This window comes from Primulina eburnea, chromosome 5, assembly GCF_022965805.1.
Source record: "Primulina eburnea isolate SZY01 chromosome 5, ASM2296580v1, whole genome shotgun sequence".
Taxonomy (NCBI): domain Eukaryota; kingdom Viridiplantae; phylum Streptophyta; class Magnoliopsida; order Lamiales; family Gesneriaceae; genus Primulina; species Primulina eburnea.
Genome location: NC_133105.1, coordinates 8,499,650 through 8,515,850, shown reverse-complemented (window position 1 = coordinate 8,515,850; position 16,201 = coordinate 8,499,650). Strand labels below are relative to the sequence as shown.

General features: G+C 32.8%; 1 protein-coding gene across 1 annotated transcript; it reads left to right on the top strand.

Annotated features, from left to right (window-relative positions):
* The first annotated feature begins 5,021 nt into the window (after positions 1 to 5,021).
* On the top strand, positions 5,022 to 14,196 carry LOC140832891 (pleiotropic drug resistance protein 3-like). The gene is made up of 22 exons (XM_073197169.1): positions 5,022 to 5,388; positions 5,527 to 5,650; positions 5,786 to 5,868; positions 6,134 to 6,218; positions 7,107 to 7,266; positions 7,379 to 7,455; positions 7,541 to 7,594; positions 7,691 to 8,083; positions 8,159 to 8,440; positions 8,528 to 8,841; positions 8,940 to 9,100; positions 9,173 to 9,276; positions 9,355 to 9,508; positions 9,580 to 9,866; positions 9,996 to 10,328; positions 11,043 to 11,333; positions 11,500 to 11,583; positions 11,928 to 12,061; positions 12,168 to 12,395; positions 12,839 to 13,010; positions 13,092 to 13,346; positions 13,890 to 14,196. Exons 1-22 carry the CDS (start codon positions 5,078 to 5,080, stop codon positions 14,154 to 14,156), a joined length of 4,353 nt encoding a protein of 1,450 aa, XP_073053270.1. The 5' UTR covers positions 5,022 to 5,077; the 3' UTR covers positions 14,157 to 14,196.
* Positions 14,197 to 16,201: the final 2,005 nt, after the last annotated feature.

Sequence of the window (16,201 nt, the reverse complement as noted above, 5' to 3'; positions counted from 1 at the left end):
GTGGGCTTGCATTTAAATCTTCGAAGTCACCAAATATAAAATGCAGGGTCATCAGGTGAATCAAAGTCAAAAACCCTCACATTTTAGCTGCTCTCTTTTCTAGAATAGGAATGGATATTGTATCATTGGTTTCCGTTTCTTGTACATTTGTTTTTGTTCTGCACGCAAAAACTCCATTCTAGTTGCAAGAGGAATGAGAAGAATGCACAGCTGATATTCAAAGAAAATCTAATCAATCCTTGGAAAAGGCTCTCCACTTGCAAAGGAAAAGATTGCTGCAGATGGAGTGGCGTAACATGCAGTAACAGAACCTGAAACATCATCCGGCGACCTAGGAAACAGGTATTACGGTGGGGGTATCCATGGTCATGGAGGGGGGAACAAGCTAAGCGGTGAGATATATAGAAGTTGTTTAATCAGCTTATTGCACCAAAAAACTTCGTTAGTTTTGAACATTGAATGATGACCTTAACACATCTGTTTGTGGTAGTGAAAAAGCGTTTACAATCATCGGTTCAAACATACTGAATATCGTTAAAGGAATTGAGGATCCTGTGCTTCAAAGTTATTGGATTTCGCTTCTTGCCTTGGATTTTAGAATTCGAGTTAAGCGTTGGATTAGACAAGAACACGGAGTCTTATCCTGATATAGCTATTGGATGTATTTTAGCCAAACTTCAGTCGAGAAAGCCACTATTTGGTGTGAACGCATTAGCTCTCTACTTGGAGAATGACGTTGGATTAGAAAAGAACGTGAAGTCCTATCTTCATATAGATTATAGATAGATATTGTATGTATTTTAGCTGAACTTCAGTTGAGGAAGCCACTATTTGGTGTGAACTCATTAGATCTCTACTTTACGAGTGGCGATGGATCAGACAAAAACGTAGAGTCCTATCTAGGGGTGTTCATCGGTCGGTTCGGTTCGGTTTCGGTTTTTTATTTCGGTTTTTTCGGTTTTCGGTTTTACAAATATATAATCCGATATCCGAACCATTTTTCTTCGGTTCGGTTCGGTTTTCTACCGAAATGGTTCGGTTATTTCGGTCGGTTATTTCGGTTTTGATACAATTATTTAAATTAATAATATAAATATATTATAAAATATAATATGTTATTTTTTTAAATGATTTCTTAGTAAAATATTTAAATATAAAGTACAAATGAATTACATAAACAACAATCAACTAAGTATTATTCAAAATAATTCTTCATTCACTAATATCATCTCAATAAATAATATTAAAAAAAATAACATTATTAATTTAATTAAATTTCGGTTTTTCGGTCGGTTCGGTTTTGACATTTATAATCCGAAACCGAACCAAATTAATTTCGGTTTTAACATTTATATCCGAATTATAAAATTCGGTTTTCGGTTCGGTTTAGTGTTCGGTTTGGATTTTCGGTTTTTTCGGTTTTATCCGAAGTTTGAACATCCCTGGTCCTATCTTTCATATAATAGCTATTGAATGTATTTTAGTTGAACTACAGTTGAGAAAACCATTATTTGATGTGAACTCGTTTGCTCTCTACTTGGAGAGTGGTGTCCTACCAAGTCCAATGATTTCCAAACACACTGACACAACACATACATACATACATACATACATGTTGATGACCCCAATAATAATATCAACTGTATATTCTTGGTGAAAAGACCAAATGGTGACTGAAATTTGCTCTGAAATATGACCTATCAAGTGAGGGCCATAGCAATAAGAGAGGGATAATCATGTGATTTCAACTATAAATGTGTATCTCATGGGAGAAAAAGGGTTCCAACCCACTTCTAAAAGAGAGAAAGCACCATTAACAGATGATATGATTCGACTCTTAGATAGGAGTTTTTTTCTTAAAGAAAAAGGCAGACTTAATGAGACACGATGCCTTAGTGGTGGAACTCTTGACTTGTAAAAAAGTAGAAAGGGGACAAAATAAAATTCAATAAACATATGAAAAGGCAAGTTTTTAAGAAAAATATCACAAACAAAGATTAATGGTGAAGTGGTAGACATGCTCAGAAGTATTAAGAATAGAGTTTAAACCCGACTCAACAAGAACAAAATCAGTTCAACAAGGAAAAGATATTGGAACATAGATCAAACTGTTAGGCGTATATATAAGTAATTATGTATTGTAGACTGTCAAATAAGTTAACCCCATAAAGTGCGCTAAATAAGATTTTTCTTTATTGGGACTTTAATGTATCTAGTAGAAGAGCGTTAACTTTAATATGGATCAAAGTAAGAACTAAATCTACAACTTGATGTTTGAAAAACAAAGGTTCTGTCCGTTAAGCTACATGTGACTTACATTAAAATTTTAACAATTTATTAATATATATAATTATTAAACAGACCGTGATGTCAAAAGTTAGTTACTCTAAAGATCTCAAACTTAATAATATATTATATATTAATAATTATATGTATTTTGTTTGTTTAGTTTTCGGGTATTAATGGATTCTAAAATATATCAAAATAAAATTTATCCCCCATTTTTTAAATTTTTTGAATGAAATTACACTCTATTTTTTTAAAAAAATATCTATTTCATTAATGGAATTTAAAATAAATAGAAGAACAATGAAGTTAACACTCTTTTTTTTAAAAAATAAACTATATCTTTATTTTAAAGTTAATTATTTTTGTTCGATATGTCTCTTTTTTCCTTTTATTTGATTTATGAACTATATATTTATTTTTTCAATGTCATTTTGTTTGATTTTCTTTTCATTAAATAATAGATTTTGATATAAATAAAAAAATGAAGTTTACACTCTTGTTCAAATTTTATAGTTCCTAATTTTGAGTAGGTGTTCTATTAGAATGTCTAGTAAATTTAAATCCTTAAGACGGACCGAATATATGAGTTTGTTTAGGGGAATTAAAATGTTTAATATAGAGGTCAAAAATTAATTTAATATTTCAAAATATTATACAGTGCTAATAAAATATTTCCTGGAGGTAATTAAAATATGATTTATGGGAAATGATGAACATGTCCGAGATGTAAAAAGGAAAGAACATGATATATATGGAAGGAAAAAAAGTGAAAATGACTAAAATATAAGAAGAATTATGTTCAATGGAATTCCACCGTAAAGAAATCAGCTGAGCATGAATATTCTGGTACAAATCGAAAACAATGTTTTAAAATAACTTGCAAATAAACATAATTATAATCAATCATATGTGACATCTTTTTCGAAAGTAGACCAGAAAATATAACATACATATACATATATGACTTCTAATTGTTAAGTTTTTAATATACCTTTATTGATTTAATTTAGCAAATTAAATCAATAATTTTTTTAATGAGGTCTTTTATAATTTATTGTCTATCTTAAATGCCTTTGAATATTAATGCATATTGAATTGATCAATTTACCCATAATTTTTCTTTCTTGCTAACTAAAATTTGTTACTAAAATTAGTGTATTTCTTCATGGTTGCTAATGAATATTTAATATTTATATCTTATTTTTTCTTCTATTTTATAAATTGATTTAATTGTTGATTTAAGTAATAATTAAATAAATAATTACTCAATAATTTAGTGATTTCACTTATGATTCATTATGTATTATGATAATATTTTTGATAATAATGTTTTTAAAATTAAAATTTCTATTATTATATATTTTGTTATCAATTTTCAACTGTGTTCTAAACATAATACAAAGTATGATTATATTAGCATTATTCTATTACGAAATCATCATATAATAATAATAATTTGTTATCTTGTTTGTTTTTTTAACCTATTAATTAATTTCTTATTGTAAATAATGTAATTACATACATAAAAACAATTTTTTCTCTTTTATATATATATATATATATATATATATATATATATATATATATATATATATATATATATATATATATATATATATATATAAACTATTTATCATATTTCAAAATAACAAAATTATTATTTTATATTACTCACTTATTAAATTAACTAAGTTATGTTTATCAATTTATTGTGCATTATTACTATGATTGTAAGTTAATGAAGCATAGATGTGGACATAGAGTGGTCACCTTAGCAATTAATATTTGTGTTTAAATTATTATTAGTAATTAAAAATACTTTGTGTTCGATAACATTATTTGATTAGTGATAATAAATTTGATTTAAAAAAATTATTTCTAAAATGTAAAATAATAACTATATCATATTTGCTAGCTACAATAATTGTTCATGTAATGTATAACAATCGAAATGTGACGTTTGAGTTGTTTTACGATTTTAAAAGATTTTAGTTAATGTTGCATAGTTACTCCGGTTATAACTTTTGGTAAAGCGGCAAATACGTGATATTACAATTGGTATATATAAGAGTCAAAGTCATGACATCGATTCTCATAGATTGCAAGTAGTGTAATTATTGATATTGTTGGAGTGCAATAATTGTCCTTGTTAGATACATCAATCGAATCATGACGATTGAGCTACTATACCGTTTAAAATATTTGAGTTGATGTGTAATATCTATTATAAAAAAAGAAAAAAGTTAAACAAAATTCGCAAGGAGTTAAAAATTAACAAAAACACAAATGATTTTTAACTTAATAACAAGCTTAGGGCTTTTATTTTAATAAAATTATGATAATTTAGTTAATTAAGATAATTTTATTTGATAATCACTATATGCAATCTATTTAAATACATTGTGATTTTGGTTTTAGTAAAATTTATTATTCTCTTAATTTTATTTTTATTGTTTTCCATTGTGAATGATAGTTGGATGAAAAATATCTTTGTTAATTTGAGAGAGCTGTCATTATGTTATAATCATGCAAATTGAAATTTTTTATATAAATAAGTAAATATATTTGATTTATCGTCGTGATGTATTTTATTTATTATATTTTGATTTATTTAAATTAATAAATACACATAAACAAAATACTATTCAAAAGATTTTAAAAATTATATAAATGTCGTTATTATATTTTTCATTATCAATTAGCCAAATACGATGCATTTGATAATTCCTGGCAGTCATAAAAGAATATGACTAGGCCATTGTTATTGTTGTTTTCACTATTATAGGACATGGAATCATTCAGAAGGGACAGTAGTGATGCACCTTTTCAACTTCTTGATTCATCTAGGAAGGAGGATGAAGAATTCGAATTACAGTGGGCAGCCATCGAGAGATTACCCACGTTCCAACGACTCAGGACATCAGTGTTTGATATTAGTCAAGAAGCTACAAAAACTGATGCTGAGATTGAAGGGAAAAGAATTGTCAATGTTGCTAAGCTTGGAGCACTTGAACAACGCCTTTTTGTGCAGAAGCTAATAAAGAACGTCGAGAAAGACAATCTGAGGCTGCTTAAAAGAATAAGAGAACGAATAGACAGGTATCATCTTAATGTAATGCTTTGCGAACTATCACCAACTCTTGTAAATAGAAATTTTTAAGACTTTTTTTTACCGTAAATACGTAACCGAATGGGATCTGTCATATTGTTGGGCTAACATGAAATCTTGCTACATAGAGTTGATGTAAAATTACCTGCAATCGAGGTGAGGTTCAGACATCTTTCTGTGGAAGCCAAGTGTCGAGTAGTTGATGGAAAGCCCCTGCCAACACTCTGGAATTCTCTTGCAAGCATGCTTCCGGTAAGTACTTTTGACAGTCCTGAGAAAAGAAACGCTACATAAGGAAAACATATGCTTTTTTCAAGTCTATATATCTCTGATCTAGCCAGGGACTTGTTCAACTTAAGTTTTGCTATGTTTTCATCGTTTAAATAGGTTTGGAAGGCTTTCGGGTGCCAGTCTCAGGAAGCCAGGATAAGCATCTTGAAAGGCATCAGTGGCATCATCAAGCCATCAAGGTAAGGAGCACTCAAGTATATATATTTCAACTGTTACCTTGGACAAGATGATAAAATAACATGTTTCTAGGACATATTGATGATTAGTCGTTTATAAGAGCTGGACAATTGAAAGAACAGTGGTTGTCCCTGAAGTGCAATTCCAGGCTTTATACTTGCTATAAGTTATTTTTGCAGAACATATCCAGTGAAACTAATGCTCACTGTGAAACGAGAACTAAGAAGTGATACATGTTTCATAATCAACCAAATATGGTATTTGCAGGCTTACTCTCATTCTTGGTCCCCCAGGCTGCGGAAAAACTACACTGCTGAAGGCTCTTGCTGGAAAGTTGCAAGATCCTCTCAAGGTTGGGTTAAAGAGTCTTGTATCTCAATCGGAAATAAGAAACATAGAGTCCAATACTAGGTGTATGCCAACTTATAGATCTCAGTGAATTTATATTTCAATTGACTGAGTGAGTGATGCCAGCAGTGTGCTTGTGATATTTTCTCGTCAAAATATCTTACCATATATGTGTATCACTCAGCTTTTGCAAGGATTTAGTAAACCTTACCTCTGCTATAAAAGATATATGAATAGTTGAACCAAGACCTCCACCCTTTATCCTTTGGGATCAAACCTACCCCATGATTCATATTCTCGCGAGGTCCACTAGTCATTATCACTCGAGTGCGGTGTAAATTGCCAAACACATCTTTTAAGCTCGTAGAGCTTATTTTTTCTAAAGAATCTGGCAGCTTCTCCGTTCTTTTCCTCCTGTCATAGAGCTTGTAGCCAGCCACCTTCTAAAAATCTACTCAAATTCCAAATTCTGCATCAGGAAACAGACAAGGCAAACCGTTCACAAAGTTTTAAAGAAATCATTTTCATTTTTTTTTTCTTTGAAAAGAATAAGAGAAAATTAGAATTCAAATACTTTGCATGTGACGTATGAGCCTGTTTAACTATACCTCATATAACAAGAAAAAACCTAAAATCAGAATCATTAATGGCCTACAATAAGTATAATTACTTCTGGGGATTGAAAGGATTATGGTACTTGTGTTACACTATGGATTATAAAATGGGGGGAGTAAGTGTTAAAAAATTTGGCAAGCCAAGAAGTTGCTGCACAGACACATATTTTTTGTCAATTTATCAAAGAATCAACAATAACACGTGATCATTGATGATTCATTCACTCAAGGCAACTTTAACTAACATTGTTTATGGTATCCCAATTTGCAAGTTACAGGTGACAGGAGAAGTTTCGTACAACGGTTATGAACTCCGTGAATTTGTTCCGGAAAAAACGTCGGCTTACATAAGCCAATATGACATCCATGTGCCGGAGATGACGGTGAAGGAAACAATTGATTTTTCTGCACGTTGTCAAGGGGTTGGAAGTAGAGGAGGTCCTGAAACTTGACCATCCACCAAACTCTTCTTTTGCTGCTTCTTTCTTTTTTCTCCTTTCAGATTAATAAGTCCATTGGACCACATGGGCTGACTTATTCTACCCTGTAGATATCATGCAAGAATTGAGCAAAAGAGAGAAAGCAGCAGGCATTATACCTGATCCAGATATCGACACCTACATGAAGGTAATAGTGTGTGAGATTAGGTGTTTTATATGTTAGTATAGATTTCAATGAATTTAATATAACACAAAAGTTATTGCTTTAACAGGCAATTTCAATCGAGGGTCAAAGAAGAAATCTTCAGACAGATTATGTGCTGAAGGTTAGTTCTCGTTCGAGGAAAATTAGCTTAATGTTTAGAAATGCAAAGAATACATCACATATAACAGATGACATATACTATTTTTTGATTTGACAGATCCTTGGAATGGATATGTGCTCTGATGTTATTGCTGGGGATGCAATTCAAAGAGGAATTTCAGGTGGACAGAAGAAAAGATTGACTACAGGAGAAATAATTGTTGGTCCAATTAAAGCATTGTTTATGGACGAAATATCCACAGGCCTAGACAGTTCCACAACATTTCAGATAGTGACCTGTCTTCAGCAACTTGCTCACTTGACTGATGCAACCATTTTAATTGTGTTGCTTCAACCAGATCCGGAAACATTTGAACTCTTCGATGATGTTTTATTAATGGCAGAAGGCAGACTTATCTATCAAGGGCCTCGCAGTGAGGTCCTTCAGTTTTTCGAGAATTGTGGATTCAAATGTCCAGATCGGAAGAGCGCAGCAGACTTCCTTCAGGAGGTGCACGACATATTTTTTAACACTGTTTACAATTTGTGAAGTAGTTTAATAAATGTGTTATACGATAATTTTCAGGTAATATCAAGAAAAGATCAATCTAGGTACTGGTGTAGATCATATGATACTTATAGTTACATCTCAGTGAATCAGTTCTGTGAGATGTTTGAAACCAGCTACCTTGGAGAACGATTAAACCAGGAGCTCTCTAAGCAATATGACAAATCCCAATCCCATGAAAATGCTTTATCATTCAGCACTTGTACCATCAGCAAATGGGAATTGTTCAAAGCTTGTATGGCCAGAGAAGTGCTTCTCATGAAGCGGAATATCCCTTTGTACGTGTTTAAAACAGTACAGGTAACTTCGATGTAACAAAGACCATACCCATTAATTTAACCGAGAGAACTTTCAATCTAAAACAGATAATTCCCTAACTTCTTCCAGCTGATCATCATTGCCTTCATAACAATGACAATATTCATGAGTACTCGAATGATTATCGACTTGAAACATGCAAACTACGCGATGGGTTCTCTGTTCTATACACTCATCAGGCTTATGACAAATGGAGTTGCAGAACTAGCATTGACGGTTTCAAGGCTCCCAGTGTTCTACAAACAAAAGGCATTTTGTCTGTATCCAGTATGGGCGTATTCAATCCCAGCTTCTGTTCTCAAGATTCCACTTTCGCTTCTTGACTCCATTATATGGACATCAATGACATACTATGTGATTGGATATTCTCCTGAAGTCGAGAGGTAAATCAAGTGTAAGCTCTAACATGTACTAGATCCGTTACTTAAATTGTTGATTTCTCTAGTCTATGTGTTCCACACATTACTTTCCATCCCTCTAGGTTCTTCTGCCAAATTCTCCTACTATTTTTGGTACATGGAACGTCAACATCTCTCTGTAGACTCATAGCATCAATCTTCAAAAGTATGGTTGTTGCAACGACTTTCGGTTTATTAACATTAGTGGTTATGTTCTTGTTCGGAGGTTTCATTATTCAACGATGTAAGTTATCTTCATCTCACAATACAACGAATTTTTAAGTTATATTCCTAAAGAAGATTCTGTTTTATGCAGCCTCTCTACCACCATGGTTGAGATGGGGATTCTGGGTATCTCCAATGACATATGGGGAAATAGGGATTTCATTAAATGAATTTCTTGCTCCACGCTGGCAAAAGGTTAACAAAAAAAAAAGCATCAAGGCTATAATACATGAAACAAACTTGAAGTTTTAATAAACCAATTCCTTTCTGCAGGTCAGCCTGGGAAACACAACTTTAGGACAGACTATCTTAGCTGGGCATGGGATGGATTTCGGTGGATATTTTTATTGGATATCAGTAGGGGTATTATTTGGATTCATGATAATATTTGACATTGGCTTTGTATTAGCCTTGACTTACCTAAAAGGTATGTTCCCTCACAAGTATATATCAATAAATCCTCAGATATTATTTACTGATGAACACAGCAAAATTCAGCTCCAGGGGCAGTTCAAGCCATTATTTCTAAAGACAAGTTACTACATCTTAAAGCAAGAGAAAATCATAAGTCATTCTTGGAAAACGATTCAACTGAAGCCTCTTATCCTTCAGATTCCTCCAAAATCCAAGGGTTAGTTAATCATACAACAAACATAAACAGAATGGACATCTCTGTCCAAGAAATGGCAGATCAAGTGTCTACCATCAAAGGAAACATGATTCTACCATTCCAGCCACTGACCATGGTATTTCAAGGAGTGCAATATTTTGTTGACACACCCAAGGTAACATCTGTAACTTTCAAAATCTCGCTTCTTATGTTTAATGATTTTTTTATTTCCTTGTGAGAAATACCACCGGTTTTGCAAATCCAGGACAGTATTTTAGTACATAACCAACTTGCATATGCACAGGAAATGAGAGAAAGTGGTTTCGACCAGAGAAAACTTCAACTGCTTCATGATATGACTGGTGCATTCAGGCCTGGAATCCTAACAGCACTATTGGGAGTCAGCGGTGCTGGGAAAACAACTCTCATGGATGTTCTTTCTGGAAGAAAAAATGGTGGAACTGTGGAAGGAGATATAAGAATTGCAGGATATCCCAAAATTCAGAAAACATTTGCTAGAATATCGGGTTACTGTGAGCAGTACGACATACATTCCCCACAAATTACAGTCGAAGAATCTGTGATGTACTCGGCTTGGTTGAGATTACCAACACAGATTGATCCAGAAAGCAAACATGTACGATGATTCTATTTATTATTATTTTTATTAAAGATAATTTTGATATGATAGAATTTTAAACTAAAAAATAACAAATAGTTCTGCATGGATCCACTAGACTCCACTGCATAACTGATATTTAAGGTCTAAGCCCAATTAACAACCATAGATTAGTATAAAACTAGAAAGAAATATATTAGATACAGAACTGGCGGGTGGTTGTTCAGACACTGTACACATTCTTGTCACTCCAATGTTATGCGTACGAACAAAGATTCTCACGACTAAACCTACCAAAGAAACGAAGAGTTTGTTTTAACAGTCGTAGTAGCTTTAGTGTAGGTAAATGTTAAGATTGGAACTTGGACGGAGGATTGTCCAATATCATATATACAACTCTCAGTTGTTAAATATCACCGATGTGGGACAACTAACACACCCTCCTCACGTCCAGGAATGAACATCTGGAGCGTTGAGTTTACAAATGACCCAATTATGATCAGAACGGGTGTCCCAACTATGGGCAAACACGCTCTAGGAGGAGGATTGCCCAAGACCATATATACAACTCTCAGAGATTAAATACCACCGATGTGGGTTAACTAACAGTAAAAGAGTGATAGTCATAATGAAAGAAAATTTCCTTACATATGGAAAGATTTTAACTGAATATGATAAACCTGAGAATATGAGCACATGAAATCTTGAAGCTTCGATGTGTACATGATGCAGGAATTTGTTAAGGAAGTCATGAGCATGATTGAGCTTGATGAAATCAAAGATTTCATTGTTGGCATTCCTGGACAAAATGGACTTTCTACTGAGCAGCGGAAGAGGCTAACCATTGCAGTTGAGCTTGTTTCCAATCCATCAATCATTTTCATGGATGAGCCGACATCGGGTTTAGATGCCAGAGCAGCAGCTATTGTCATGCGCACAGTGAAAAAAATAGTTGCCACAGGAAGAACCACGGTTTGTACCATTCACCAACCAAGCATTGATGTTTTTGAAGTATTTGATGAGGTACACATACGTCAGTTTCATTTGAATCAAAGTTGTTCATTTTGTCAGATATGGGCAGTGGAAACTGTTCTTAGTATGTCTGATAAAGATATTATAATACTAATCCACTTACGAAGAAGACATGGCAAATTCAAGAAGGAAACTGTCCTGTGTTTAATCTTTGCAGTTGATTCTAATGAAAAGGGGAGGGAAAATCATCTATTCTGGAGAGTTGGGTTACCATTCACAGAAACTTATCGAATATTTTGAGGTATGAAAGTTTCAAACACTCAAATTTTTTATGCAGCAGCAATTGACTTCAAGCACGATAGAGCATTTCCCTTCAGGTCTCCTGGAAATCAAGTGTGTTCAGACTTAAAGATGAACTTAGTCTCTAGCAGTCAGCCAGAATAGCATTTGAGTTAGATAAATCACACAAAATATTTCTCCAAATATAAGAAGACGAGACCAAGTCTCCTGATAAAATCCTATGGGGGAAAAAGATTATCAAATCATCTCATATGCAAGCCCTTTTTGCTATTTGAATATCATTGTATCTTTAAGCTTCTCATTTTTTCTGGTGCATAATGATTCCATATGTTTGGCCTCTACCAGAGAATTCCTCAGTTACAAAAGATAAGAAACAATTATAATCCTGCAACATGGATGTTAGAGGTTACTTCTGCGTCAGTAGAAGAAGAGCTTGGATTAGACTTTGCTAAAATTTACAAGGAATCAACACTTTATCAGTAAGTTCATAAATGTATTCGAGGGAAGTATGTGATTGCTGCATTATTCTTATCCCTGCTAAGTGTGGTCTTTCCCTTATAATGGGGCCTTCATACATTGCCACAGAGAAACAATGAATACTGTAAGGCAGCTGAGTGAACCACAAACAGGTTCAAAAGACTTGCATTTTCCAACTCAATATCCACAAAACGGTTGGGAACAGTTCAAGGCTTGCCTTTGGAAACAGTGTCTGTCGTATTGGAGAAGCCCAGAATACAACTTGGCGCGCTTCCTTTTCATGATTATTGCAGCATTATTCTTTGGAGCGATATTTTGGCAGAAGGGGCAAGACATGTAAGTTCTTTTATTTTATGTGATTTTGCCTGAACACGGATCATCATTCTCTCTTTCATTTTATTTCCAATTTTTTCATCTCAACTGATTAGTCCCAAGTACCAATGCCAAACCCGCAAGCCTTTGTACTAAGGGATCGCGACATGGCCATGTTCCAAACCAAAAGGAACTCGAGCACACTTTAGTCTCGATAATTAGATTATTAAAACTTATCAAATTCTCCATCGACTAAAACTCTTCGTAGTGTAGTTATCATCAAAACTTACTCTGGCCTCATGATTGATGATCACTTTTCTTAATATTTTGAAATATGAATAATCATTCGGAGACTTGTATGACTGAATTGAATTGTTATGAACATACGATACTTTGCTGTACATAAAGTTCAATTTACTAACTAGAAAATGGCTCTCTCCATGATATTTTTGCATTTCTTTTTCAAGAAACAACGAGCAAGATTTCCTTAACATTCTTGGATCAATGTATCTCGCGGTCATCTTCTTGGGCATAAATAACTGTTCATTAGTGCTTCCATATGTTGCAACCGAACGAACAGTTTTTTATCGAGAGAGATTTGCTGGGATGTACTCATCAATGGCCTACTCACTAGCACAGGTCAGATGCCATCACATTAAACTTTACTTTCACAATAGTGGACTGTAGTTTTTAAAAATCAATCGTACCTTGATGTTGCAGGTAACAATAGAATTACCATATGTATTTATGCTAGCAGCTCTCTATGTGACCATCATATATCCATCGGTTGGATATTATGCATCAGTCAGCAAGGTGCTCTGGTGTTTCTACACTACATTCTGCACGTTTCTGTACTTTATTTACCTTGGGATGCTTATAGTTTCACTAACGCCAAGTCTCCAAGTTGCTTCCGTGATGGCAACAGCAGTCTACACTATATGGAGCCTTTTCTCAGGTTTTCTACTGCCAGGACCGGTAAGGAATTTTATCTTTTCGGGGAATAGTTGACTGCATAAATTGGCTAGAGCCCCCATAGAACTTGTATAGTCCTCAGGAAACAGGAAAACAAAGACCAATACTTGGGTTCCTACCAAACGTATTTTCATTTCATTTTACTTGCTATGGAAGAAATAAGTAAAGAAGAAGATGCCAACTAGCCATACATCCCTGCTATCCAGCAATCACGAGTTTAGCCTTATGCAGAACTTCCGAAAGGTTAGATGTGCTGTCTTATGGCAAGTAAAAGATTTTCACAGTTTCTAACAAGGAGCCAATGCAACTGTGTGGAATTGGGCTTCCTCCAATTCCAACCTATTAATCTACGACATGCCTAAATCAAATCAAATCAAATACTAACACCAAATTTTACTCAATCCACTGCATTTTACGATATAGAGTAACCATCAAAGGTGATAAAACTAAACAACACTCAATGTAGCCAATCTAACTTTAGCTTACTTTCAACCCATTTTTTTGCATATTTCTTGTTCATTTAGCAGTGCTTTATACAAAATGCAGGAAATTCCTATATGGTGGAGTTGGTGCTATTGGATCTCTCCGTCGTCATGGTCCCTGAATGGTCTGCTGACATCACAATATGGAGACTTGGATGTAGACATAGTAATGTTCGGAGAAGTCAAATCTGCAAAAACCTTTCTGAAAGAATACTTCGGCTTTCGACATGATCGATTATGGATAGTAGCAGTTGCACTGCTCGGTTTTCCTGCTCTTTTCGCCTCCCTGTTCGCATTTTTCATGGGGAGACTGAACTTCCAGAGGAGGTAAAGAAACGATGAAAGAAAGAGTGGCCCCTGTTATATATAGGCTAGTGTTTCTTTCTCCACACAGCATGCATGGTGATGATAAACTTCTCCAAGGTGGTACTGTTTAGAATTGATATTCCACTGCTTCAACGTGTAACGGATAGGAAATTCAAGATAACTTGACAGGGGTAAGATTAGGGACGTAAACGAACAAAACCGTTTGTGAGTTAATCGAAGTTCGATTCGATAAAAGCTCGTTTGGGCTCGTTTAATGAGACTCGTTGAGATAAACAAAACAAACTCAAGTTTTACAGTATTCGCTTCGTTAACTCGTGAACATGTTCGTTGGTAAGTTCTTGAGTAATCTTTTAGATGAAAAATAATAGTTTTGATATTTGATATATTGATTTTGAATATTATTTATGAAATATATAAAAAAAACTTATTAAATTTATTTATTATAATAAAGTTACAAATTTTAATAAGAATAATATATTTTTTTTAATTGTATAATTTATTTTTTTAATTACTTTAATGAAAATTTAAATGTATAATTCATAATTATTAAGCATGTTTCGGCTCGATAAATGTTTGAATAAGTTCGTGAGTCATGCATATATTCGTTAAATAAAGCTCGAGCTCGACTCGATTATAAACGAACAAAATTCAAACATTCAAGAGTTCGGTTCGGCTTGACTCGACTCGATTACATGCCTAGGCAAGATAATTTTCTATCAAATTCGAGTTATTTTTGCCCATAGGTTTTGGTTACAATAAAATAATTTCATGAAAACGCTATTATTCTTCCTCTCTTGACAACATACTAGTAAACATTGACACGCGGATAGCATGTTAGATACATAAATGTGAGTATAAAATACAACTTCGTATATAGTAAATTTACGTGTGAAGTATAGTGATTAGAGTAATTTTCGTTTAAATGACATTTTTTGGGCAGAGATTACTAGCAACTAACACAATCACGATAAGATTCGGTAGATACTATTCATATGGGTAGTGTATTCATTCACTCAGCACATATATCATGTGCTGAGTGATGAATCATGATCACTAATCCATACATCATGGTTGAATGAGTGGTCATGATTTATGCACTCAGCACATGTATCGTGAATGCTACAAAAAAAAAATTTTGTCATTTTTTTTTAGAATTTGAACTCGTCTCTTATTTAAAAAACTTAGACCAGAGAATACATACCAAAAATAATGTTGAAGCTCAAGTTCAATAATTTGAAATATATATCACTTTAAAATAGTGAATTAGTCAACCAATTTTTTTCAAAAAATTCTTTATTTGTAAAACATTATGTAATTTATCTTTAAAAAATTATATTATTGTTGTTGTTTTAAAAAAATTCTTTATTTATTTAAATATGTGTTAGTTTAGCTTTCGAAAAAAATGTGTGTGTGTCGATCCACTTTTTTTTATTTTATTTTTACTAGTAATATAAGTAATATAAAAAAATAATGATGATAGAGTAATAATTAATGAATTTGAGATCCAACTCCATTTTTCTGTATGTCACATCTTGCTTTGTTATTTTTTTAAAATTAAATCAATGTATATTTAAATAAATAAAATAATTTGTTTAAAAAATAAAAAAAGAATACAAACTCAGAATTTTAAGTACGAAAATTCAAGAATTTACAAAATATTCTTTAAACGTGGAGAAATTTATTTGCAAATATTAAGCAGAAATTTTAAGTACGAAAATTCAAGAATTTGTGATTTTCTTTTTCTTTTTCTTTTTCTTTTTCTTTTTTGAAAAATAATTTTTAAACATACAGAAAATGAAGACAAAACAAATGTTAAAAATTAAGTAACGGGTGTGCATTTTATGGTAAAACGAAAGTCATTTTTGTTAAATATTTCCATATAAATCCTATGTACAACACAAATTTAAGATCAAATTAATAATCAAAGTACAATTATTATTTGACAATAAATCCACTATTTAAAATTAATATTGATAGTTGGAGTATGCCATCAAGATATTGCTAAAATCTCAATCATTAAATACACATTTTATTCACACAAGTAAATCA

Coding starts and splice junctions, on each gene's coding strand:
- LOC140832891 (XM_073197169.1), top strand. CDS start 5,078: ATGGAATCATTCAGAAGGGACAGTAGTGATGCACCTTTTCAACTTCTT. Junction 7,456..7,540: donor ATATCGACACCTACATGAAG/GTAATAGTGTGT, acceptor TTGCTTTAACAG/GCAATTTCAATCGAGGGTCA. Junction 11,334..11,499: donor TTTTTGAAGTATTTGATGAG/GTACACATACGT, acceptor TAATCTTTGCAG/TTGATTCTAATGAAAAGGGG.